The 25,797-nt window shown below is 41.5% G+C and overlaps 2 protein-coding genes across 3 annotated transcripts in view; both read right to left on the bottom strand.

Annotated features, from left to right (window-relative positions):
- Positions 1 to 25,797, bottom strand: part of MCF2 (MCF.2 cell line derived transforming sequence) — a 93,637-nt gene that overhangs the window by 58,399 nt on the left and 9,441 nt on the right. For both annotated transcript variants that reach the window (XM_072125930.1, XM_072125928.1), the window contains exons 2-4: positions 14,872 to 14,940; positions 12,496 to 12,610; positions 9,920 to 10,010 (exon numbers count right to left, since the gene is read on the bottom strand). In XM_072125930.1, coding sequence (XP_071982031.1) covers positions 9,920 to 10,010; positions 12,496 to 12,610; positions 14,872 to 14,940 — 275 coding nt within the window. The remainder of the gene's footprint in view (positions 1 to 9,919; positions 10,011 to 12,495; positions 12,611 to 14,871; positions 14,941 to 25,797) is intronic.
- LOC140077448 (E3 ubiquitin-protein ligase TRIM7-like) lies at positions 4,075 to 5,848 on the bottom strand. The gene has a single exon (XM_072124672.1). It carries the CDS (start codon positions 5,389 to 5,391, stop codon positions 4,075 to 4,077), a length of 1,317 nt encoding a protein of 438 aa, XP_071980773.1. The 5' UTR covers positions 5,392 to 5,848.

Raw genomic sequence — 25,797 nt, forward strand, 5'->3', positions numbered from 1 at the left:
ATACAGTATAATGCCCCTCTTGCTGTAGCCCCCCAATGTGTATTGCACCCCTTTTCTGATCCCAATTGTGTAAAATGCTCCCTATGTGGCCCCCCATACTAGTTATACAGAACCCATTCTGTACCAAATACCCCCCACCATTACTGACTCCCTTTACAGAACACCCTATTTCAATTTCCTTATGGGGCCCCCATACTGTACATGATATTCACACTCATCGCCCCTCACTTAAAGGAGCAAAAAGAGAGCCCCTTCCTGACCATGGCTAGTGCCAGTATTGCAACTCTGCTCCATTCATCCCTGTGCAGCTGAGTAGCATTACTGGCAGAAACCATGGTCAAGTGTGAGGCTGTTTTCTGGAAGAAAGCAGCCATATTTTCAACCCAAGACAACCCCTTTAAGCCTGCACTGGTAAAGCATGCTGGATTTGGGGCAGTTGGAAGGTATGTGGACTCTGGGGGAGATTTATCAGTGCTTCTTTACCAGTTTCTTGGGCATGTGTGCATAGAGGGGCACAGCCACAGACGGAGTGAGGGGGCATGGGGTGTGCCTGCCCCGCGTCTGTGCAATCTTTAAAAATCTGTGAACATTAACCATTGAATGCTTGCTGATTTTTACTGAAAACTACCCCAGAACGGCCGGCGGATAGCCTCTTGATGCATCCACTGTTGCAGCAGGAGGGGGTGGCTTTATCATATCAAATCTCCCCCTGTAGGCTTATGCCCTCTGAGATTACTTAGGAGAATATGGGTACAAGTATAATTACATTGTTCTTCCAGAGTTGGCCATCAGCTGCCTATGTGATGCTGTACTGAGGCATTATGGGATTGATAGCAGACAACTTAGAGAAAGTGAAATTAAAAGAGAACAGATGGTGTCTGATAAAAGCAAACAAGAGGCTTAAAACCTCAACATTTACAAAAAAGACCCACCCTCCCAAATGTAGCAGTTAACACTGCTGTGCCCTTACCTCTCTGGATTGAGCTGCTGAGTAAGTTCTGTCACAGGTTTCTGGTCTCAAACTACAACAACCTCTTAGGGGAGAGGGGGCATGGAACAGTTCAATGCAGAGAGCTAAGAGCACAGCAGTGTGAGGACACACCATCAGTGCATTTTTCACTGTTTTGCTACTGCTGACAACATACACAAAGGCCTCATTACACAGATCTCCAGGGACAATACCTACAGTGTCTGCAGCTTTGCATGGTCAATACTGCTGACAGACCCCACTTAAAAGCAATGGAATAAATAAAAGAATTTACTTTAGTCTTTAGTGAAAAAAAAAACTACAGTTTAAAGGTGCATCCAAAGATGCTTAGCGTGTTCACATATTATTTAAAATACTAAAGACAAGACACAAAAGCAAAATACATGTCAGCCATAAGCAGAAATTAGATCAGTTTTCACTAAAAGAACAAAATGGACAAGTAACAATGGGAATGTCCAGTGACTGGATCAGCGCCGTGTCCTGAATTCAAGCATTGCATAGTCACAGCCCAAGGTTACAAGCAACGTGACCAAACCTCCTGTGTGTACTGTGTCCTTATACTGATCATTTCAGCTACTGAAGGAGACAGCACTGCTCCCTGACAAGGCCTTATAACAACCAGACGTATTGTGGCTATGTACAACCCCCATAGCAATTACATGCACCTATAATGGGCTATAGGCACATACTTTGCTTGTATATGACATGGATTTTTTTTCCAGACAGTTTCTGTATAAACCAAACAGATGAATAACTGTGGCATATATCAGTTGTAGCATATTACAGATGTATTCTCACTTCCTTACAGGCATCAGGAGCTTTAACTATAGGCGTAACAGCCGATATGGGACCCACAGTGTCAGGCGGCCCCAGCATCTGGGGTACTGGGTGTGAATATGCTGGACATGTGTGGTGTGTGTTTCTACTCTATTTGTATGTATGTATATGGTATTGTATGTATATGTGTGTATATGATGCATGTGTGTGTATGACACTGTATACAGGTGTGTATATGTATGTGTGTACATGCTGTATGTTTGTGTTTATGTGATGTGTATACACTGTATGTCTGTGTATATGATGCATGGATGTGTATGACACTGTACATATGTGTGTATATGGTATTGTATGTATGTGTGTATATGCTGTTTGTGTTTATGTGACGTGTATATACTGTATGTCTGTGAATATGATGCATGGGTGTATATTGCACTGTATGTATGTGTGTATATGCTGTATGTATGTATATATGGTGTTTATTTACTGTGTGTGATTGTAACTCACGTGTGTGAGTATACAGATATGTATATTTTTGTAAGCGGTGAGGGGGGCCCCATTCAGAAGTCTGCCATGAGGCCCAGCCACTCCTAGTTACGCCCCTGAGCACATACATGTAGATAGACACATTAAGGCATTGGTATGGTGTTCATTTTTTCCAAAAGTTACAACAAGAAATGCAACAAAGTTACACCAGATGCTGATAAAACACACACCAAATACAACACAATAATCACCAAACAGTCTTTCCCAGGACTGTAGAGGAGCTGGCATCAGGTCCTCTCCAAAGGTCTGACCCTATTCATATATGGTCCTTTTGCACAGTTAATGTCTTACAAGGACAGTACCCAATGACCCCAATGCTGCCCCAACAAATTGTGCCGGCTCTTTAGAATTTCTCTCATAAACTCCCTGCCCAGTGAATAATCAGGGAAGATCTGCCGCCTGGGGAAGTGTCTACTTGATCCTATAGTCGTGGTGTTAAACAAAGAAGCAGGAAAGTGCAGCTAGTGGGTTCTGTTCAAAAAAAGTCCGGGACGCCAATTTTCGGCAGCATGAAGGAATTTAAAATTCCTCCACCGATTACCGTAATGTAGGCATTGGCTACCGGGCTGCCACAAAACAGCTTTTGCACAATATGTACTGTTGGCAGACTGCAAACAGGTGTCCCTTTGTTTGCGACCCATGTTTGACTGCCTGAGCGGAATACTTATAGGAATAGGTCCTGCTCTATCATTTGCTGCTTGGACAGTCGGCTCATGCAGAGACCATGGTATGGGCCCATATATGTAAATGGGGACGTTTGGTAACCGTTTACTTTTTAAACTGTTTCCACAGTTGTAAAGGTTAAAGGGGTATTTCCACAAAGACAAGTTTCTTATATATACTCAGGTTAATAAAATAACACATTCTCTAGTTCACTGTTATTAACAAAAATGCAGCATTTCACAGACATAAGTCCAACCTGTCTCTATCAGTCCTGCTGTACACAATTTCAGTTGCCCCTATTCACAATCCTTTAACTTCTCACTTAGGGTCGGGCAGCCATTCTGGATTTTTGTGTGAAATTGTGCAGATGAGATTTCTGTCTGTTTCTGCTGTGTGGCTGTAGCCCCGCCCCCTGCACGGAGCTCAGAGACACTGGGGCAGATGTATCAAGCTGTCTGAAAGTCAGAATATTTCTAGTTGCCCCACTGACTGATTAATTCCTACCAGGAGAATGGGAGCAGAGAGAGAAAGAGGCTGAAAACTACAAACTACAAAGAGATATGTGCTTGCCTCCCCCTTCCCCCAGATCACTTATCTGTGAGATGTAGCAGAGCTAACAGTGTAACAGTGTAAAAGTTTTTCAGCCCATCTGTAATCTCATGCATCTCTGATCTGTCTCATCTCTGTCTATGTTTCAGGGTGTTAGTACAATGTCAGAAGCCAGATGAAAGTACATATACACTGTACCCTGATAATCTAACCAGATTGTCACACCACAGAACTAGATGGATAATACAGTAATGTGTCTGCTTAGAGAGATCCCACCCACACCCTGGGATTTTACACTGAGCAGCTTAGAGAGTAATAAAGGCAATAAATCTGAGTAAAATTGTAAAGTAAGAGGTTAAAAGGATCTTTATTGTGTTAACATAGCTAAGGGATTGCGATGTGAGAATTTTGTTTTGTGGCAAAATCCCCTTTAAGGAAAACATTAAGCAAATTTATGTCAAATATTTTATTGCAAGTAAGGTAAAGAGGAATTTAACAATCAATCAACAATCGATTCACTTTAAGACTCAATAAGCAACATTTCCTAGTAATTATTTTATGACTCTGATGGTAGCACTGTCATACAGACAGAAAGCGGCATAGAGCGGCTCAGTGAAGGAGGCGGTGAAGGTGTATAAGTGTCTGATGGGGTCACACAGTTGATAGAAGGACAGACGCCCGGCCTCATAATCCAGATAGATCCCGACAATCTTCACAGGAGAGTCTGATTTTAAAGACCAAATCAAACAGTTATGACATGAGCCGAATTTAGGAGATGTCCTCAAACCCCAAGATCTCTCATTGTAACCAATATAAGATTCCATCCCCTTCCTGTCCAGACTTTCCCCGACCACTCCGATGATCCATTCCTCCGCCTGAGTCACATCCACCTCCCAGTAATGTCTCCCAGAGGAGAAGCTGCAGGAGCTGAACACTTGACTTGACCATAACCTCTTGGGCCCATCAGGTCTCTTTTGTGATATAGAAGTATGAGAAGCAGATCTAAGATTCCGTGATATAATAATGTGATTTTGAGCTGAGTCTATATCCAGTAATACCTCAGATTTTTTCATCACTGGGAACTGATTTCTTCTTATGTTATTCAGATCATCAACAAAGCGTAGCAGTCCTCTGTGTAATGTCTGTGAGACTAAGATGCCATCAAGACTCTGAGCTTTTCTTATACCATTGATGACATCACAGCACTGAAAACTGATTTCACCTGTGATTAAATTGTCTTGTAAGAAGGTCAATGGATCAGTGATATCACAAGACCCCTCAAATTGATGAATCTTCTTGGTAAGCTCATCCTTGTGTAGCTCCAACTTTCTGATCATGTCAGAGACTGAGAGCGACACCTGATCCTTCTGTCTGGAGATCTCACCCTGGATTCTCTTTTCTAGATCATCCAGCTTCTTCCTGAGATCACTAAACAGATTAGTGACTCTCTCACTGACTCCAACTGATTTCTGTGCTTCCTCAATCCCATGATCTATTAGATCCTGGATTCTTCTTCCTGCTTCTGTTTTATCCGAGTTCATTTTCTCAACAACAGATCTCAGCATCTCCTTCTTCCTCTTAGAAGCCACATCCAGTGGCTCCACATCATGTGCCTTGTGGTCTCCAGCCACCCAGCAGGACACACAGATACAAGTGGAATCCATAGGACAATAGTATTTTAGCTCCTCCTTGTGTATGGAACATTTCATTTTATCCAGGTAAAGAGTAGGTTCAAATAATCTATGTTCTGATGATTTACTGTGGCTCTGTAAGTGTTTCTCACAGAATGAAGCCTCACACTGCAGACATGTTCTTACAGCCGGTACAGGAGAATCGCAATAAGTACAGAAGACTCTGGTCTCCTCCATATCGGGCAGAGTGGATAAATGCTCTGTATTCCGGCGCTTCCTGTTCTTCTCCAGGGTCGGACACTTGGAATGTTCTTCTCTGCAGTCAGGACAGGAATGTGTTCCAGCTGCCTCACGATACACAAGCAGCAGAAGTTGTGTCCAAATCTCAAGGATGATTTCCTTATATACAGTAAGAAGGGCGGAGAGTTCTGTAGAAGTTTCCACCCCTGCGGTTCTGGGTGTGACCGTCTCACATATTCACAGTGTAAGAGATTAACATTTTCATTGTCTTTATGTGTATTTCCCCTATTCACATGTACTGAGAACTGGGAGAAGCAAAATCACCACCTGAATGAATGGAGGCCTTTGTATTGTAATGCTAATGTCAGGGCGGGGGTCTCACACCTCTCAGGGGATGTGGTAGGATGTAAACTAGGCCTTTATGTACACCTCCAGATCTGTAAAGAGTAGCATTGTTTTTTGTTTGTTGGGATCTGTAATTAAAGAAATATCTGTGATGTTATAATTTAAAATTTATCATAAGCTTCAATACAGATTTTCGGTTCTTACTGTTGTGCTATAACAATAATAAAAATGCCATAAAACACTCTCACAGATCTAGTATATGCCCCAAGGAACAGGTGAATAACCTTCTGCAACTTATGCTCCAGGATTTGACCGGGACTGCAAAAGGAGAAGACGAAGCAAAAGCTTTGCTGCTTGACGCAGGACTCGCGCCAGAATACCTACCTTGGAGCGCCATTGCGCAACACACACGGCGGTGGAGACGCCAAAGTGTACTCAGCCCACACTGCCTTCCATTATTCTCCATTACGGAGAAACTTTGTCTAATATGAAAATAAGCCAGAACCGTCCAACCGTGAGTGCATGACTACAGTTATTTAACATTACTTGTCATTTATACTGGGCCGATCCGATTTTTAGCCTTACAATGCAGATATAGGGCCCTATATCTTGCTAGCCACTTAAAATACCTCCCGGATACCTACCTTTCATACGATATCCGAACTCTGAACCCCTCAAAGAGATATCACCTTTTCCTCTCTATTTTGCAAAAGTAAATTTTTGACATATCTCTAAAGCGCTATATATATATAATTTTTTTTTAAGCTAGTTGTCTTTTTGTTACAAAGACCAATTTTTTAACACAGACGTCTGTAGGTCTGATTTTTATATCTGTATGTTTTTGGATGTATAATTAATTTATAAATATTAATTTATTTAAGAAATCCGGAAAATTCCTTATTAGTGCCCACCCACACTTTTACTTTATGCAAAAGGAAAGAAGAGTCTTCACATGTTATGGTATTAATGTTTTGTTATTTTCGTCTTTCAGGGAAAATTAAGGAGGATAAGGATCATCTAATCATTTAGGAACTTAGTAAAAGTTTGTATTTGTATTATTTACGGAGAAGTCTATAAATTTAATAATGTACACTTGGGAGAGATAAATTCTAAAGTTATATTTTTGGTAGTTTTCATTTTCCTCAACCACCAGCACTGTTTATCTGGAGTAAGATTTTACCAGAGGGGTAAAAAAAAAAAGTAGTTATTATTGTGAGGCTGATACAAGGGGGGAGGGGTCTACGCATTATTTAAGGATGATCACCCCTTCCAGTGAATGTGCCAGACAATAAACAGGACGCAGTGTCAGGTACATTCTAGGGGGGTCGATGTTTACATATTTTTGAACTTTTTTTAGTACATTTGTTTCACTGGCAACTTGGTTTAAAGATTTTTTTTTTTAACCGTATGATCCGTGCCACCAACAAAGTATCTGTAGAATAGGATATTGAAAGCAGCATTCAGTCTGAACTTTTTAATTTTACATTTTTGGAATTTATTTGTATCTGTCTTCATTTTTTTGCTATTTCTGATAATAGTTACCTCAAATATATAGTAATATATAGTAATTAACACCACAATTTATGTCACAACCTTACATATCATATTTTGTGATGAGTTGAATGTTGTGCATTGGTATTTCGTCATTTGAAGTTTCTGGGTTACGTAAATCACCCCTAAAAGTCTATCCTAAAGTGAAAAAAATGGGGGTGGGGGGGGGAGTTAACATGCCGGGGAACCAATCGGGGACCAGTTCTTGCTTTCAAACCCACCACCGTCTCTTAGTATAGCTGGTGTACATCCATGAGATTGGACAACTCTACATCAGACCCTGTCTGATGTAGAATTTTGTTATAAGTCGCAAAAAGAGCTGTCCTAGCCTCACCCACTCCAAGGAGTAATATAGTTGTGATCCCCCACTGCTACAAAAAGGTTGCCTTATGGAACCAGTACTTAGGCACTGTCTGATAATATTCAACTACAGACATATACAGCTCCCAAACTTTCACCTTCAGGGGCAGTAGGAAGATGTACATAATCTCTTGCTAGAACTTTGACAGAAAGAGACTCACGCAAATGGTGGTTGTGTGACTCAGACCTGCTACATTATGAACCACTCCCCCAGAAAGGTGGGGGCTGAGAGAGACCTGGCTACATGAAGAGAAATCAAGCTCATGCTGCCTTCAGGAATTGTCTTCAGAAAGTCACATGTCTTTCATAGTCATGAGGGGGCCTGGTAAGCAGTGTCATCATCAGTGAGGAGGTGGGTTATACAAACTGTATACAGCACCCCCCCTCCTTTTTGACTGGAACAGAGGACATAAAAAAGTAATTTTTTAATAGTGGCTCTAATCCCAAGGATAGAGGTATCAGCGGAACATGTACACACACATCTAAAAGGTAATGTGTGGGGTTCCCTGGTGACAGGTTCCCTTTAAGAGTCATTTACCCTTTAGGTGAGGGTCTGTAAGCAATACAGGTTTTAATATTTTGAAAACTTTCTATTATGTTGTATTCTATATATAATCTATGTAAGATATAGATGGAGGACCATGGGTTTGGCAGCACATCTCAATATAAGTAATCTTATCAGTTTAGGGGGAGATTCATAATTCATTATCCTCAAGTTTTATGGTTGAGACCGCAAAGAATTTCCACCTCCCCACCAGTTTTCTGTTTCCCCAACTTGTATACCACTTTGGGTGCTTCAGGGTGGGGTGTGGGGCTGACAGGGGGCGGGTTGTTGTGTGAACACATTTCCTTTAGTCTCTGCCAGAAAATCGATTGAGATTATGGCAAAAACCAGGTCTGATCTGGCATAAGAGGCGGGAGCTTCTTAGTAGGTACGGGCGCCGGGGAACTTTAAGACTGGCGTTCAAAAGGCCAATCTAAATGATTTCCGCACAAAAACTCCAGTGATTATGACATCTATGTGTCTTAGAGTATCAATGGAATCTCTTACAGATGAAAACCTGTAGTCTGAACAGTGGTCTATACCAGAGTTCGAGGTGTAAATGACAAAATGGGTTTCATAACAGCTTAACCTGAGAATTAAGAACTTCCTACTTACAGACAACCCCTAGTTACAGACAGACTTCTGGATGATGATAATTTACTGCACTTTACTCCCCAGGCTGTAATGATCAACTTTAAAAGCTATTAGAGGTGTCTGCAATTAAGATTTTGTGTTATTACTTGTTCAAATGATCACCCACAATTTTACAGGGGCATATACATATAAATTCAGCTTTAGAACAAACCAATCTTATATATATCCCCTAAGGGGGCTGCTTGTTCCTCATGTTATGTGAAGGGATTTGGAGCTTCACATTCTCAGGCTGGAGGAGGGGGAATACTTAGGGAATGTACCCAAACCAGTGGACATTGAGGAATGACTAGTAACTAATGTACTATAGATGGGGAAGGTAATATTTGCAGTATTTTGTTATTGGGTGATTCATGAGTCTTAATGTGTAATAATTAATATTTTGCCATTAACCATATACTGTAAATCTCATATCAACTGTAGAAACAAAATTCCATTTAATCCAATATACATTTTTAGAATCACTCTTTATTGCTCCCAAACTTGAATCAGATCCATTAGGAAGGGCAGATGTAATATTCCTTACCATGTTTTCCTCTTAAAAAGTCACCACGAGCAGTAATTGCCAGAAATGCCCTAATACTCTTTGCTTCCAGAGAGCCACTGCTCTAACCCACTCATCCCCTAGGGAGCACTGTTCAGGGAGGCTTTGATGAGGTGACATGGAGGGGGAGCATAGAAACCTTCCCCAACCATGGGGGAGCAATCACCCAGGAGCCATAAAGATGACATAAGCTATATCTCTATAGATATATACTAAAGTTATAGCTCTTCTTGTCTGGCCATTCAGTATAGAAATAAATAGGAGATTTATCAATTGTTAGAAGACAAATTTCACTATTAAATCTCATTGAAATATTTTATTGGAAGTAAAGTGAAGATATGGCGGCTCAATGAGTGAAGCAGTTTAGTGTCTAATGGGGTAACACAGCTTATAGAAGGACAGGTACCCGGATAGATCCAAGCAACCATCACAGGAGAGTCTGATTCCAGATCTTTTGTACTAAATTATCAATTTGAAGTTTTCAACACATATTTTATATATTCACGAATGGTAATACGGTTAGAACTTACTGATAATTTCTGAAGACTTAATTTTACTGACGTCCATGTATCCAACCTTCTGTCCAACACAACGATAAATTTAATATCGTCTTCTTCTTTACTAAAAGAAATTTTACTGCATAAATATACAAATACGTACACTAGAAATAAGCAATAATAAACTATAACAATACCACCTACAGTCACCAGATGGCGATAAAGAGCAATGTTACTTCTTATAATCCCATAAACTCAGTGTAATACACATAAAATCTTCCAGATTAGCCTGTGTTCATTTTTCCAAAAGTTCACATTTTTATACATTTGCTTTTGGAAATTCCTGGAAGATCATTCATAAAGGGGGTTTCCCACGATATATGACCTAACTTGCTGATCGGTAGGGGTGTCAGTGATGAGACCACTACAACGCGCGAGAACGGGGAGTTTGATGGGGTCCAAGGTACCTCCGCCGAACCCTCTTACTTCTCGAGATGAGGGAAGCAACCGGTCGTGCATGGCAGACTGCTCCATATATCTCTATGGAGATGACGGAGGTTACCAAGCGCCGTACTCGGCAATTTCCCTCAGCTCTATAGAGTTAAACGGGGCAACCCGGACATGCACCACCGGCTGCTCTGCTCATTTCTGTGAGTGGGGAGAAATTAGGGGTCCAATGGAGGTACCTCCCGATCTTGTGATCTGTTATCATCACTGAGACCACTACTGATCAGCAAGTTACGCCCTATCCTGTGAATAAATCTAACTTGTTTCTTGGGAAAACACCTTTAATTTTTTATGTATTTTGATGCACAAATTGAAATCAATTAAATATATACGAGTAAGACACATTCCAAAAATCACTTTAGTATTATAACATTTATTATAGTTTATAATGTACTGAATATACTCGAGTATAAGCCGACCCGAGTATAAGCCGAGGCCCCTAATTTTACCACAAAATACTGGGAAAACCTATTGACTCGAGTATAAGCCGAGGGTGGGAAATGCATTGGTCACAGCCGCCCCAGTGTATATAGCCAGCCAGCCCCTGCCCTAGTGTATATAGCCTGCCAGCCCCTGCCCCAGTGTATATAGCCTGCCAGCCCCTGCCCCAGTGTATATAGCCTGCCAGCCCCTGCCCCAGTGTATATAGCCTGCCAGCCCCTGCCCCAGTGTATATAGCCTGCCAGCCCCTGCCCCAGTGTATATAGCCTGCCGCCGCGGCCGGACAGATCGCACAGAAGATATTCAGGGGTCGACGGAAAGGTGAGTTTAGATATATTTATTTTTTTGACTCGAGTATAAGCCTGCCAGCCCCTGCCCCAGTGTATATAGCCTGCCGCCGCGGCCGGACAGATCGCACAGAAGATATTCAGGGGTCGACGGAAAGGTGAGTTTAGATATATTTATTTTTTTGACTCGAGTATAAGCCTGCCAGCCCCTGCCCCAGTGTATATAGCCTGCCAGCCCCTGCCCCAGTGTATATAGCCTGCCAGCCCCTGCCCCAGTGTATATAGCCTGCCAGCCCCTGCCCCAGTGTATATAGCCTGCCAGACCCTGCCCCAGTGTATATAGCCTGCCAGACCCTGCCCCAGTGTATATAGCCTGCCAGACCCTGCCCCAGTGTATATAGCCGGCCAGACCCTGCCCCAGTGTATATAGCCTGCCAGCCCCTGCCCCAGTGTATATAGCCTGCCGCCGCGGCCGGACAGATCACACAGAAGATATTCAGGGGTCGACGGAAAGGTGAGTTTGGATATATTTATTTTTTTGACTCGAGTATAAGCCGAGTTTGGGTTTTTCTGCACATTTTTTTGTGCTGAAAAACTAGGCATATACTCGAGTATATAAGGTATTTATTATATATTTACAGACGGATTTATGATTGTAGCTTCCTAGCTGCACTGAGCACGTATCCTGACACTGCTGTGCTCTGAGCTCTGTGCACACTGTACAATCACTCCCTTTCCTCTGTTATTCGGCTAGGAGAATGCTAGTTTTTTACTCCGAGCAGTGAAGCAGCTTGATGCACAGCAGTGTGAGGATATGTCCTCTGTACTTAAGAGACAATCCGAATTTATAAATTCACTAAAATAAATGAACTTGATTTGATTATCAGTATTCTGAAGAGGACGGAGTCTGCTACGCATCTTAATGAATACCCAGTGGTGATATTATATATTCATAACTGAATATTGCATCTTTGATCTTGTTAATGGGTCACAATGTTCTATGTAAATATGTGTTCAGGTTATGATTCAAGTAAAAGTAAAGTCATAATAGGATCCATGAAAAGCAGCGAGGTCCATAAATAGCATCCAGCCTGCAGGGAGCAGCAGAGGTTAAAAATAAGTATAAAAAAATTAATAGACATATCACAAAGAAGTTGGACTTTTCATTTGCTGACAACTTAGTCAATGCTATCCTAGGGCGGAGTTGCCCCATAGGACTCATATGTAAAGCACAAGACACGGACTTCTGAAGGACAATTCATATTATTTCACAGTTTGACCTTTCAATGTAACACTAAACCCCCTGAAAAGTAGAGCTGACATTTAGAAGCCGTGTTTACTGTCCGGCTTAGGGCTATCAGATAGGAGCCGTACCTTGGAATGGAAGTTAAATATGACAGAACAGTCTTTAGGACGTTATCCGGGACTTCGTGGAATTCGGCGTTCTCCGGAAGCGTGATGATCCAGTTGTTATCCCTTCCCCGACCACCTGTACAAAATAAATGGGAATAGTCATGTGACCTATCAGCAAGACACCATTATTGAAAAACATCCTTTACATACAGTATATACAGAGAGATATAGTAGAAAAACTTTATTTAACCTTAAATAATCCATTGAAATTTTCTGTGTAGTTTCATTATGTATAATAATAACAAATTGACAGCTTGATCTTGTTTTTTTTTCTAAAATCAACTTTTAAAATTATTCTAATTAGCCAGAAGGGCTCTGGGGGTGTTGTCAGAGCCCCTCGGTGCTGAAGCTTCACAAGATGTTACACTGTGCAGGAGCACCTCCACCTCCTATTGTGCAAGATTACAGCAGGCAGAGGGAAGGGCAGTGCAGAGGGAGCAGGGTGAGACAGTGAAACATAGAAAAGATGTTGCAGGAGCTGCAGCACTTCCATAAAACATCAACACTTTATTTTTATAATAGTTTAACCAGCTGTACAGATGTGATGGTCACACTGGACTAGACCTTTTTATACCATGAACAGCAACCAGCCGATTCGAAATGCGTAGGTCTAGTCCAGTGTGACCATGTTATTCAGTCATTAAGTACTCACTCATATTTCTCAGCCAGAACCCACAGGATAATAGCCACTGCTGCTGAGAGCCCCTGACTTCAGTTACAGCTGTGCTTGGAGAGACAGTTACTCCCAGCAGCATAGGATGACCGCGATGTATTGTTCAGTCCGGGTGGAAACATGGCCAACATATTGACCTAATTTTATGCCGAATAATCCGGCACAATGTCAAAATTGGTCAATAATGATAAAATCAGATCCTGACATGTTTCATACTTCACAACGTTTGGGCTGAAGAAAAAGGGATATAAAGAGTGGCACGCATTTTTTAATTTTTTTTGCACAATAAACCAAGCTATGTGCCTTGCCCCTTATCCCACCCCCTAGTATTCCCACACAGTATAATACCTACATCAATTGCCCTGTATAATTCCCCCCTTTATTATGATTTACAGACATTGTAAAATGTCTCCACCCTGTACAATGCCCAAATCCCCCTCCTCCTCTCATTATGCCCCATTCTCTCTCTATCATTGTTGTTCCCCTCTTTTTTCCCCTCTCATTTGGACTCCCATCTCTGCTCCCCCTCTTATTATGCCCCCCTTCTCCACTTCCCCTCTCATTATGCCCTCTTGAATTATTCATATTTTATTTTTCTCTGCTCCCCCTCTTATTGTGCCTCCTTTTCTGCTTCCTTGTTATTGTCCCCCTATCCATTCCCTTCCCCTCTCATTGTGCCCTCTTGACTGCTTCCTATCTTATTGTGCATCCCTCTTTGCTTCACCTCTTATTGTGATCCCCTTCTCTACTTCCCTTCCCTTCTTATTTTGACCCCCTTTTCTATTCCCCCTCTTATTCTGGAATCCAGGACTTCATGATGGATGCTATGATACCATGAGATCACAAAATGACTGCAACATTTTCTATCTGCATTTCTTATTTTATTCCTATACAAAAGAAAATATTTACAAGCAGCAAAGCCATAAACGCTCCGTGACTTCATTATCTCCCCAGAGAAACCTTATATCTTCTAAATCCCCATAATGTTTTATTAAGTACACTTGTGTGGCATTACAGACTACAGGATAATATGCAGGGTATCACTTTGCCAAACAGTCCACAAGTTCATGCTGAGGATTTAATTACACGATAAGAGGGAGGACGGAGAGGAAGGAGAGGATGGAGAGGACGGAGAGGATGGAGAGGACAGAGAGGATGGAGAGGGCAGAGAGGATGAAGAGGACAGAGAGGATGAAGAGGACAGAGAGGATGGAGAGGACAGAGAGGATGGAGAGGACAGAGAGGATGGAGAGGACAGAGAGGATGGAGAGGACAGAGAGGATGGAGAGGACAGAGAGGATGGAGAGGGCAGAGAGGATGAAGAGGACGGAGAGGACGGAGAGGACAGAGAGGACGGAGAGGACGGAGAGGACAGAGAGGACGGAGAGGACGGAGAGGACGGAGAGGAGGGAGAGAAGGAAGAGATTGGAGAGGATGGAGAGGATGGAGAGATTGGAGAGGATGGAGAGATTGGAGAGGATGGAGAAGACAGAGAGGACGGAGAGGATGGAGAGAACGGAGAGGACGGAGAGATTGGAGAGGATGGAGAGATTGGAGAGGATGGAGAAGACAGAGAGGATGGAGAGGATAGAGACGATGGAGAGGATGGAAAAGATGGAGAGGAGGGAGAGGATGGAGAGATTGGAGAGGAGCGCTCTGCTTACCTGAGAGGAAGGCGAATTCTCTCATCAACACATCAGAGATGTCCTTAGCGCAGATGGGAGATGTTGTCTCTGTAACACAGACATGAAGTGTAAGTCCATATCACACATTATATTATCATAAAAAATTTAAGAATTTTTTACATGCAGATTCTACTTCTGATCTTTGACCAGGGTCACTGGGGTCACATTGAGCAGCATATTCGGGAGGATCTAAATCCTATCCACATCCTCCGCAAAAACATTATTAGTAGGAAACAGTCCATAGGCGAGTGGTATCAGTGCTGATGCCTGGCTGGGTTGTCTTGATGGCCCTATCCTGGCAGATAATTCTCTTCCCACACATATAAGAAGGCCACTGCATGGCTGTAAAGATACCCTTTATGTCTGATAAGGTGTTAAAGACGAGGCCCATGATATTTAGTGACGATCCAATGTACACAAGGCAAATCCAACTTACAGTTATTAAAACAGCAGGATAACAGTAGTGTAGAATCATCACTGGTAGCAGGCTAGGCTGAGGTAAAGCTAGCTAAACATGTGACTATGGTACTGGCCTGGAAGACTTATCAGATCAGAATATCTCCTTAACCCCTGGGCTGGAACAGTCTTCTTTAGCTCTGCAGCATCAGAGCTGTGATTTTCTCTTTTCTACATAACCCTGTCATCTATGCTATATCACACCACTCTCTCGTCTCTAATTCCCCTACTAAACTTTCACCCTCTCTACACCCAGAAATAGGACAGATCCCCTTTTTAAATTAATTTTTATGATTTACCCTTCCAGATATTTCTGATCTGCCAGACAATTATACAGCCTGCTTTCTACCAGGTGACATCAAACAATAAACACAAAACATACATATTAAAATATGATAATTAACAAACATTAAATACAAATACAGAAAGTAGATGGCAATATTGTTTTCTTAATACAGGAGTTTTAGATACTAAGTTAGTGAACTAGCTTGCAGCAAGGATGGAGATGTCCAGTCTTCATTAAGCAACATTACAGGGGTTACCCAAAGTAACTTTAGTAGGGTCCCCTCTGTGGGCCACTACACATATTTTCACAGACTTATCATTAGGGCAACCCTCTTCAGATAATATTAGAAATAATTCACTCCATCTAAACGACCAAAGTTTTAGGAAGGAAATGCACAGGGAATAATCCATGATGAATCTGGTATCAAAGTGGAAACCATCAGTGTAAGAATACACAAGGATATTGTTATATACAATTATGGCGGCATATATTATATAGTAATATATCCATCCTATTATAGGTCTCATGCTTGTATAAGGAGTAGTTTTTTGTTCCACTGCAGCAAGGATGGAATATTCCAATGGCGTTAGGAAAACATCATTTGGAATTTTATTACTAAGAATTATGGAAATTCTTTCCACGGAAAACGATTTAGTCGATTCGTCTAGCGTTTAGCATTATTCATCCTTTGACCACTATTGCTGTCAGATTCCAATTTTAAAGACATTTTCTTGGCTGATTAAAGGATTGGACCGGCTCCAGTCCTATGTAAAGTTACATGAGCTGGGACTTGTTTGGTTTGACTCCCGGGACACGTGGATTTACTAAGACGTAACTCCCTCCAGTTACTGGAATGTCATAAGTACAAGAGAAGTGCAGCGTAAGAAGTCACAGAAAGGAGACTGCGACTAACAGAATGGGAAGTTCAAGGTCGCATGGAAATACAGAGAAGTAAATGACTGAGACGCCGTAACGCAGAAAGTCAAACAGAAAAGTGGAGGAAGAAGAATGGGAAATGTACTTGAACTTGGAAGAGAGATTGGGTGAAATTCTTTCAAAGGTTAGACATAGGCAAAGCAAACAACATATAAATATAACTCCAGCCCACCAGGGGATAAGAAGCAGAATCAACCCCTCTTTCCTAGAAAATAGATATGGATTTTCCCACAGGAAATCCCTAGCACTGGCTGACACGCAGACAAACAGGGGTTAAATCATGACACAGGGTGGTAGAACCCAATTGTGGTCAAGAGCCAAGCACGAGCCAAGGCTGGTGGAGTCTATTCAAAAGCAAAGATCAGGTGTCTATAGCCTACATTGCCTGTTTGGCCTGCAGACAGAGACTCCTTGCATCGTGTATATCACTATGATGCAAGGACTCCCATCCACCACACTGTGCCTGGTCTGTGGGATTTGACCAGCACATGGGTCCATTTCCATGGACTAGACATGTTGTGCAGCCAGCCTAATGTCTTATAAACTGGTGGAAAGCAGTGACCCATTTACTATTAATAATATAGGTCAGGCCATTCCTAGGAGAGGATAATGACAGCAGCAGGACATGGGTGTGATGAATTTATGACAGACAGTGACCTGTCTGCATATGTGATATTAATGACATTGCCATGATGTGCCTGGTGGATGAGGACCTGGAGGAATTTAGAGATAGTATAATGTAGGTCTATGTTTAGGACTAATTGGGCTGTAATAAATGTATGGATACATGTGTGATTACTGCTCTGCATAAAGTTCACTGTGGTCATGCAGGGACATAGGATTACGGTGGCTGACTGGATAGCACTACAGCCTTGCAGTGTTGGGGTCCTGGGTTAGAATTCCATCCAGGTCAACATCTGCAAAGAGTTTGTATGTTCTCTCCGTGTTTGTGTGGGTTTCCTCCGGTTTCCTCCCACACTCCAAAAACATACTGTTAGGTTTGACAATTTGACACCTCTGCGTAATCTGTAGGCGCTATATAAATAAATAATAATTATTATTTTTATTATAGGATCTCTTGCTGGTGGGACCTCCAGCTTATCCTCTTGGGGGTAAATATGCAAAAAAACTGTCAGTAATAATAATATTTTGCCCATAACATTGTCACGCTTCATATTCACACTGCAGCCCTGGACTATAATTATACATTGTGTCCCCACCTATGTGTCTGTGTACACTGTAAATCAAAGTGACTATCAGCCCGGTGCAGCAGACAGGTGTGCACCGCCGCTGGTGTTTACTGATGGTGGGGACCATGAAACCTTACAGGGAACCAACGAAAAACAGAGGCATAAACAGTGTACACGTCTTACAATCTACACAACTCGTATTATACTGCATTGTATAGTAAAGATGTGTCAACTCCATTCATGTCTGACCCATATACCAAAGAGTTGTGCCATGTCTGACAGTGGGGTAGAGATAGCCAACTACAAACTGGTTTAGGATTTAAACATTTGCCATAGCTGTAAAAGTAAAACCGCACTGATATTCTTTATTTACTTTACTTTGTTACTTGTTTATTTATTACTTTTATTTTGTTACATGACTTTGGCCAAATTCACACCTGTTTCCATTGGGAGGAATATACATAATCTGGTGTCTAAATGGCAAAATTGTACATAAGAACTTCCTTGAACCTGGTGCTAAATGCAATGAGAGAGAGATTTTGGCTAAGCACACTGCTTGGAGATTTTGTCAACTGAATAGATATTGAACAGAGCAGTGGATCGCCGGCTCATCTACCACTTCATACGCCTCCCTTCTCAATTGGCCGTTCATTTAAAAGGGAATAGGGGTCTTTTTTAATAATAATTCTTTATTTATACAGCGCACACAGATTACGCAGCATGTCAAATCGGTCCCTGTCCCCATGGGGCTCACAATCTAAACAACCAACCAGTATGTTTTGGAGTGTGGGAAGAAACCAGAGGACCCAGAGGAAACCCACGCAAACACGGAGAGAACATACAAACACTTTGGAGATGTTGACCTGGATGGGACTTGAACCCAGGACTCCAGTGCTGCAAGACTGTAGTGCTAACCACTGAGCCACCATGCTGCCCTTATGACATGTGGGTGTTTAAAAAGCTATCTGCAGATATCTGCAGGTGATGCTATTCTGCATGATCCCTTTAAAGGGAACCTACCACCACAAATCTACCTATAAAAGGTAGATCGGGTGGTAGGTGGATCAATGGGACGTGAGGATAGCCCTTTTAAGGGCTAATCCTCACGTCCCCACACTTTTTTGTTAACTTTTATTAAACTTGTATGCAAATTTACTTATGCGGCTACTGGGGCGTGGAGTAGCCGCATCTGAGGTTACACGAGGCGGCTACTCCACGGTAGCGGTAGGCGGTAGCCTCTTTTCCCCTCCTACTCACCATCTTCGGCGTGCAGCCGATCCAGTCACCGTGACTGCGGTTATTCCTTATATTTGTTATCCATGGCCTCCTTCCTCCTATAATCAACTTTTAAAATTTGCTTAAGAGCCAGAAGGACTTCGGGGAGACGTTACAAGAGCCCCTCTGTGCTGCAGCTTAACAGGCTGTTACACTGTCTCCCTCTGCTCTCTCAGCACTTTCCCCGCCCACTGCCTAATCACACGGCAGCAGAGGAAGTTTCAATTTACAGTGGGAAGGAGAGGAATTCTTCTTGCACACTGTAACAGCCTGTGAATCGGCATCATGGAGGGGATCTGGTAACACCCCAGAGCCCTTCAGGCACATTAGCATATCATTTAAAAGTTGATTTTACAATAAAGGAGGAAATGGATAACAAATATAAGAAGATTACTACAGTTCTTTGATCAATGAGTGTTACTGGTTTATCATGTATGATTTTGATGGTAGATTTTCCTTTACAGCTCTTGGTTACAGACTACAAACTAGTCCTATATAGTCTGATCCTGCAAAGATGCTTCCTTCCTTTCATTTCCTTTTTCCAACACATATCTGGGAGGATCGTATACTATAGAGAACGGATTAAGGGAATTGTAACTGGCCGATCAGACTACGTGTAGTCTGTTACTATGGAGACACATAGGTCTGTATCTCTATCTGGGATGCAATGGAACAACAAAATTGTATTTGAAGGTGACGGTATTTGGGTATTTGAGGGTAACAGTCGTCTATAATTTAACATGTGAATAGGTATCACAGATTTCAGATTCCTGTGATTCTTATAGAATGGGTCACCTTGAACATGAATAATACATCAGAGATTTGCTTGGATAGAAATGATCTAATATATTAGAAGGCACAGACCTGTCTTAGCAGTACTTTACTGTAGGAAAATGTCTCACTTTGAACGATGAGCAGATTTTTATTATTTGCTGTCGTACATCCAAAACTGTATTTGAAATGATGACTCTACATCTTAGGCTACGTTCACACACACAGGTTTTGCGATGCCCTTCCACCAATAATGGCAGAAAAAAATGACGCAGCAGCCCATGTCTTGTTTCCACCTTCCAATTTTCCGTTTGCATTACGTTTCCTCTCATAAAACTGGTCAGAAAATCACCACAGAGGTGTGAATTGAGCCTTACATAGCTGGCAGCTGAATACTAAGTTATGGCTTGTTATAAGCATCCTCAGCTAAGACAAGTGTAAACGTGTACGATGGGGAGATGAGAATAAGCTCATTATAGACACCTTTAGTGGTGGTTTATCTGCCTTGAGGACAAAGATTGTGGGAGATTTTCTGAAATCCGCAGCCTAAGGGTGAAGACACACATGGCGTTTTTAGGCCGTTTTTGGGCAGTTTTTAGTTAGTGCGTTTTCAGATCGTTAAAAACGCATGCGTTTTTGACAGGTTTGAGCAATTATCTTAATTCAAACTGGTCAAAAATGCATGCATTTTTAACGATCTGAAAACTAACTAAAAACGGCCCAAAAACGGCCTAAAAACGCCATGTGTGTCTTCACCCTAATTTGCAGACTCAATTAAGTACAAAGGGAAAAAAAATCTACAAAAATCCTTTTAAAGAATTTATAAGAGAATATACGGATGAAAAAACCCACACGGGATCCACATGAAATCTGCATGGAATCCACATCATGATGCATATTTCATGCAGTTTTTACCTTGAAATTATATCAAAGTAGCTGAATAAAAGGGAAAAAAAACTGTATGAAAATCAGTGTCAAAACACACTACACTCAAAACAAATCCGCATCAAAATGCACATTAAGAAATGCAGGTATTCGATATGGATTTACTTTGTGGATTTTCATCTTGACAATCTGCAACATGTGCATATACTCTTTAAGGAATCTACCACCAGGATGAAGGATTGTAAACCAAGCACTGACATACTGGTGTGTGCTCCCTCTGATGGAATCTGCTCTTCTTATAGCTTTTAATGCCCTGGTTTTTACAAAAAAAAAGGATTTTAAAACTATGCAAATAAGCCTGAGAGGCTCCAGGCTCCATAGCTGTTGTAGCCTGGAGCAACTCAGGATCATTTGCATAATTTTTATAGCCCTTTAAAAAAAACAAGGGCATAGGAAGCTTAAAGAAGAGCGGATCCTGCCAGAGGGGACACACACCAGTATGTCAGTGAGCTTGGTTTACAATCTTTCATCCTGGTGGTAGATGCCCTTTAAAGGTGAGGTTTTTTCAAAGGTACTGGTTTTTTTTCTTGGCTTTTCAGCTGGTCAGATGTATCTTAGCAGTTTTTCTTTATTGATACAGGTGGCGTTTGGTCTTTAGTTTTTCTTGCAACAAAATTGGGACATATTAAGATGCCAAAAATGCTGCAATTAAGCACATGTGCCATATACATACTGTATTGGGGAGGTTTAATCATCAAGTTTCTGAGGTAAAACTGTTCTAGTTGCCCATGGAAACCAATCAGAGCTCAGCTTTAATTTTATAAACAGCTGTGGGAAAATGAAAGCTAAACTCTGATTGGCTGCCATGGGGAATTAGAACAGTCCTGCTCCAAGAGACTTATGATATATCTCCCCATATATGTCTATCCATACCTATCACCATCTGTCCTCTGAGACCGTAGAAATATTTTTCATAAACTGATTGAGTCCTACATCTCGATCCTATAGGGCAGTGATGGCGAACCTTTTAGAGACCGAGTGCCCAAACTACAACATAGACCCGCTTATTTATCACAGAGTGCCAACACAAAAATGTAATTTGTGATTTATACTCCCTTCTCTGTCACAGTTTTCATTGATACCAGCCCCTGAGGACACCAATAAAGCAGAAAATAGTCCCAGGTACAGCTGTCACTTTACCAGCACAGCAAGTCCTGGGCTGTCTGGGACTGCAGGAAGATACCTGGACTCATCTCTGGTGATGGCCTGAGTGCCCACGGAAAGGGCTCTGAGTGCCACCTCTGGCACCAGTGCCATAGGTTAGCCATCACTGCTATAGGGAGCCATAATACCCTTATATAAAACTCATTGGTTCAATTTAGCACCAACATCTTCTGCTGAGCTTTATAATCATAGGAAGCAATGTAATAACAAAGGACAGCAGAAAAGAATCATATCAAATTATTATACCAGACTCACACCCACCTTGTGTTAACCGTTAGCATCAGTGGTGTAACTAGAAGCTGATGGGCCCCAGTGCGAAGTCTGTGCCAGGCCCCCCGACTATAATGTATGTATATAGTACTAGTCTTCTCATATGGGAAACTGAAAAATGATGGGCCCCCTAAGCCTCTTGGGCCCAGGTGCGACCGTACCCTCTGCACCCTCTCAAGTTACGCCCCTGAATGGTACGTAATATGTGCAGCCTATTAGAGCCATATAATAGACTCCACAGCAATCTCTAGAGAATTACAAGTATTAGCAGGAGTTTGAAAAGTAGTATATCAAGATATATTCCTTCTATATGTATATTCACAGCTGCGAAGGAGCTGCCTTGGGCCCCCCATTTGTATAAAGAGGGGTGATCCATTATTTTCAATAGGACTGCTAGAGAGAGCTATGGTGCCTGTAGTGATAATGCTATACATTATTGACAGGCCCGGACTGTCCCACAGGTGAACAGGTGGATCCCCCGGAGGGCACCTGAGTTAGGTGTGCCGCCAGGCCCTGCATAAGTAGTGTTGGACAAGGTACCCTCTCTGTATATTTATACATATATTTAGCATAGAGCATCTCAACTATCCTATGTATTTATATGATATATTATGTATTTATGTATATATTATGTATTTATATGATAGATTATGTAACATATTTATAGCTGTGTTTGGCCCCTAGATCAGATTTTACTGATGGGCCCAAGGTATCCCAGTCCGACACCGATTATTGAAATAGGGGGAGACAGATTCCTGTACTCAGAGAGTGTCCCAATAGCTGGACCCCACGGATTAGACACTTGTCACCTGTTTAGATCTTCACACAACCCCTTTAAGATATTCCCAAACCAAATAAGCTTCCATTACTACAATAAATCTCTAGAAGTGGATTATCTTTGCTGTTGTCATGAAAATACATCTGTATAATAATCAATCAGAGAACAATCTTTATATACAAGAAACACCAGATCAGAATGTGACATATGACCACAGTACAACTTTTTGCAAAGAGATTACTAGATTGGTGTAAATTAGTCGTGAGAGGTTATGGCAGTCCTGTCCCACACTACTCTATGTACTAAGTTCTGTATAACATCACAATACCAAGAGCCCCTGAGGACCTGCAGACACAAAACTTATGGATCAACAGGAACCAATATACTAAAATCTGTCCTAAAAACCATATCCTTGTAGGGTTTACTCCACTAAACTACTAACCTGAGGTAGGGAATAAAAATATGCTTTCTGGAATTACCTTCTTCATGTGAAATTACCTATACAAAATCTGCCCTAAAGTCAGGCAAATATGACTTGTCTCATCCCATTTTCACATGAGACAAGTCAAGTTTAGTGGTTTCAGGAGTAGTATCACTTCAGATGCCCCTGTCTTTGGTTCTATAGAACCTAAAAACAAGCATTTTATACACATGTGCAGGAAAAAAATAGACAGGAACTGGATCTGTATCTGCAGCTTCCATTTACATCTGTATTCCTGTATGTATTCCTGGTTCTGTAGCTCACAGAGACATAGGCCTGATGTAATCTGAAAGACGAGGTCCTTATCTTTATGACAAAAAAAACATGTTTCGGGGAACCATATAACAGAAGATAATGGCTTTTGGTGTGACACTACTCCTACAGTCACTAAACTTGACTTATCTCTTGTGAAAATGAGGTACAAAGGGTCAGATATTTGTCTGATTTTGGATACATTTGTTTTTCTGTAAATAGGTTAGAGTTCTAGAAAATTCTAAAATCGACATTTCATGCCCTATCTAAGGGTGCTAATAGTGTAATTGGGTAGAACCTGTTGATAGGATCTAATTTAAGAGAACCAACATCTCTCTAAAAAGATTTCTAGGGTAGTTGTTTAAGCTCACCATGTATTAGGAATACTCATCATCTTGAGAAGAACACCCCTGCAATTTCGTCAAAGAGGATGTGTGTGTGTGTGTGTGTGTAAAGAGTAAATCTTGAATATGAAAAGTTGGAGCTTAGTTGTAGGTAGGAACATGACAGACACATTCTTGACCGATATAGGAACTATGTCATTGACTTTCTATCCAACAAGAAAAATATATACCCGAGCCTAGTTTTTCAGCACGAAAAATGTGCTGAAAAACACAAACTCAGCTTATACTTGAGTCTATAAAAAAAAGTAAAGGGAAAATTCACCTTTCCGGCGCCCCCCGCAAGTCTTCTCTTCTTCCGTTTGCAGCGGAAGAACCAACCTGCAGAACGTATCATTTACATAACCCGGGAACTACCTGTATACTTGTTATATTCACCACAATACACTGAATAAACATAAATACAGTAAAATACCACTTACAGTATCATAACCCACTGATTATGGAAACCTAATAAAAAAATCCATATATAATACCGGAAATAACTGAGAGACAACAGTAGATCCCTGGAAAAGACTAAAGTGACTGCTTATAACATAAGACACCCTAATCGATCTCGAGAGACCGGCACATTATACGGATGTTTATACGAAGGAACTGGTTTCCCTACCGTATATGAAGACCTTCATGAAGACTTATTTCAGGTCGGATACTGCCTTATTTAATGGTCATGCACAAGGGTGTTAATGTTCCAGTGGAAATATTTTCCATAGTCATTAAGCTTCTAGCACTGATGGGGGCGTCCCTGTAGGCAATCACTTTAGGCCTGACAAAGAAGCAGGTGTTGTCTTCTGTCTCACAGTGGTTGACAGATGTTTCCACCAGCTTTTCAGAAGGGACTCTAAACCTCTGGTACAATATTTGTCCTCCACACGTACCTGTCTATCCAGTCAATAGTTCATATCTCATCTTAAATTATTACAGACATTAACTTTAATGAGTTTTACAAGCGCACAAAAGATAAAATCAAATATTGATGAGAGAGTCACATTGTCCTCACAGGACGGGAACAATACTTAGATCTGATCGGCAGCAGGTGACTCTCATTAGATCATCGGTGAACCGGCTCCTTCATGTAGGAGAACTTCAGGATCACGGGCCTTGGCTTGATGGAGAGGCCTACGGCACTGACCACAACTCCATAAGACACAGCTTGGGGCTGTCGGCCTAGAGGCCCACCATGAAGCTGGTTTAAGGTCCCAAAAAGTGAAGGGCATTACAGGGTCCACATGCCATAGAAGCCAACCATGCAAATGTTGTAAAATCCATGGAAAGAGATGACTCAAAACAACATGGTGCACGAACATCATGGAAGACATGCAGCGGAAGTCAAACCAACCAAGTTGGCTGGCATAGGCTCCTTAGAAATAGAAAAGTGCGGAGTACCTTGGCCAAATGTGGTTTGCCCAGACGTACTCCTTTACCAAAACTGATGTGAAATAATACAACTGCATCTATTGGATAAAGAAACCATTTGATATTCACCATGTTCATATTTGTTAGAATAGGACCCATCCATCATACTCATTGAGAATGGCAAGATTTCCTCCGCACTTTGCCAAACCAAAACTAAACCACCAGCTTCTTCTAATACAACTTGGATTTCTCATTCCAAGGACACCCACTCTCAAATCTTCTCTTTTTAGCATTGGTAAAAAAAATAAAAAAGAAATGAAATACACCTAATTATCTATGAATTT

The sequence above is a fragment of the Engystomops pustulosus genome, chromosome 9, assembly GCF_040894005.1.
Source record: "Engystomops pustulosus chromosome 9, aEngPut4.maternal, whole genome shotgun sequence".
NCBI lineage: Eukaryota > Metazoa > Chordata > Amphibia > Anura > Leptodactylidae > Engystomops > Engystomops pustulosus.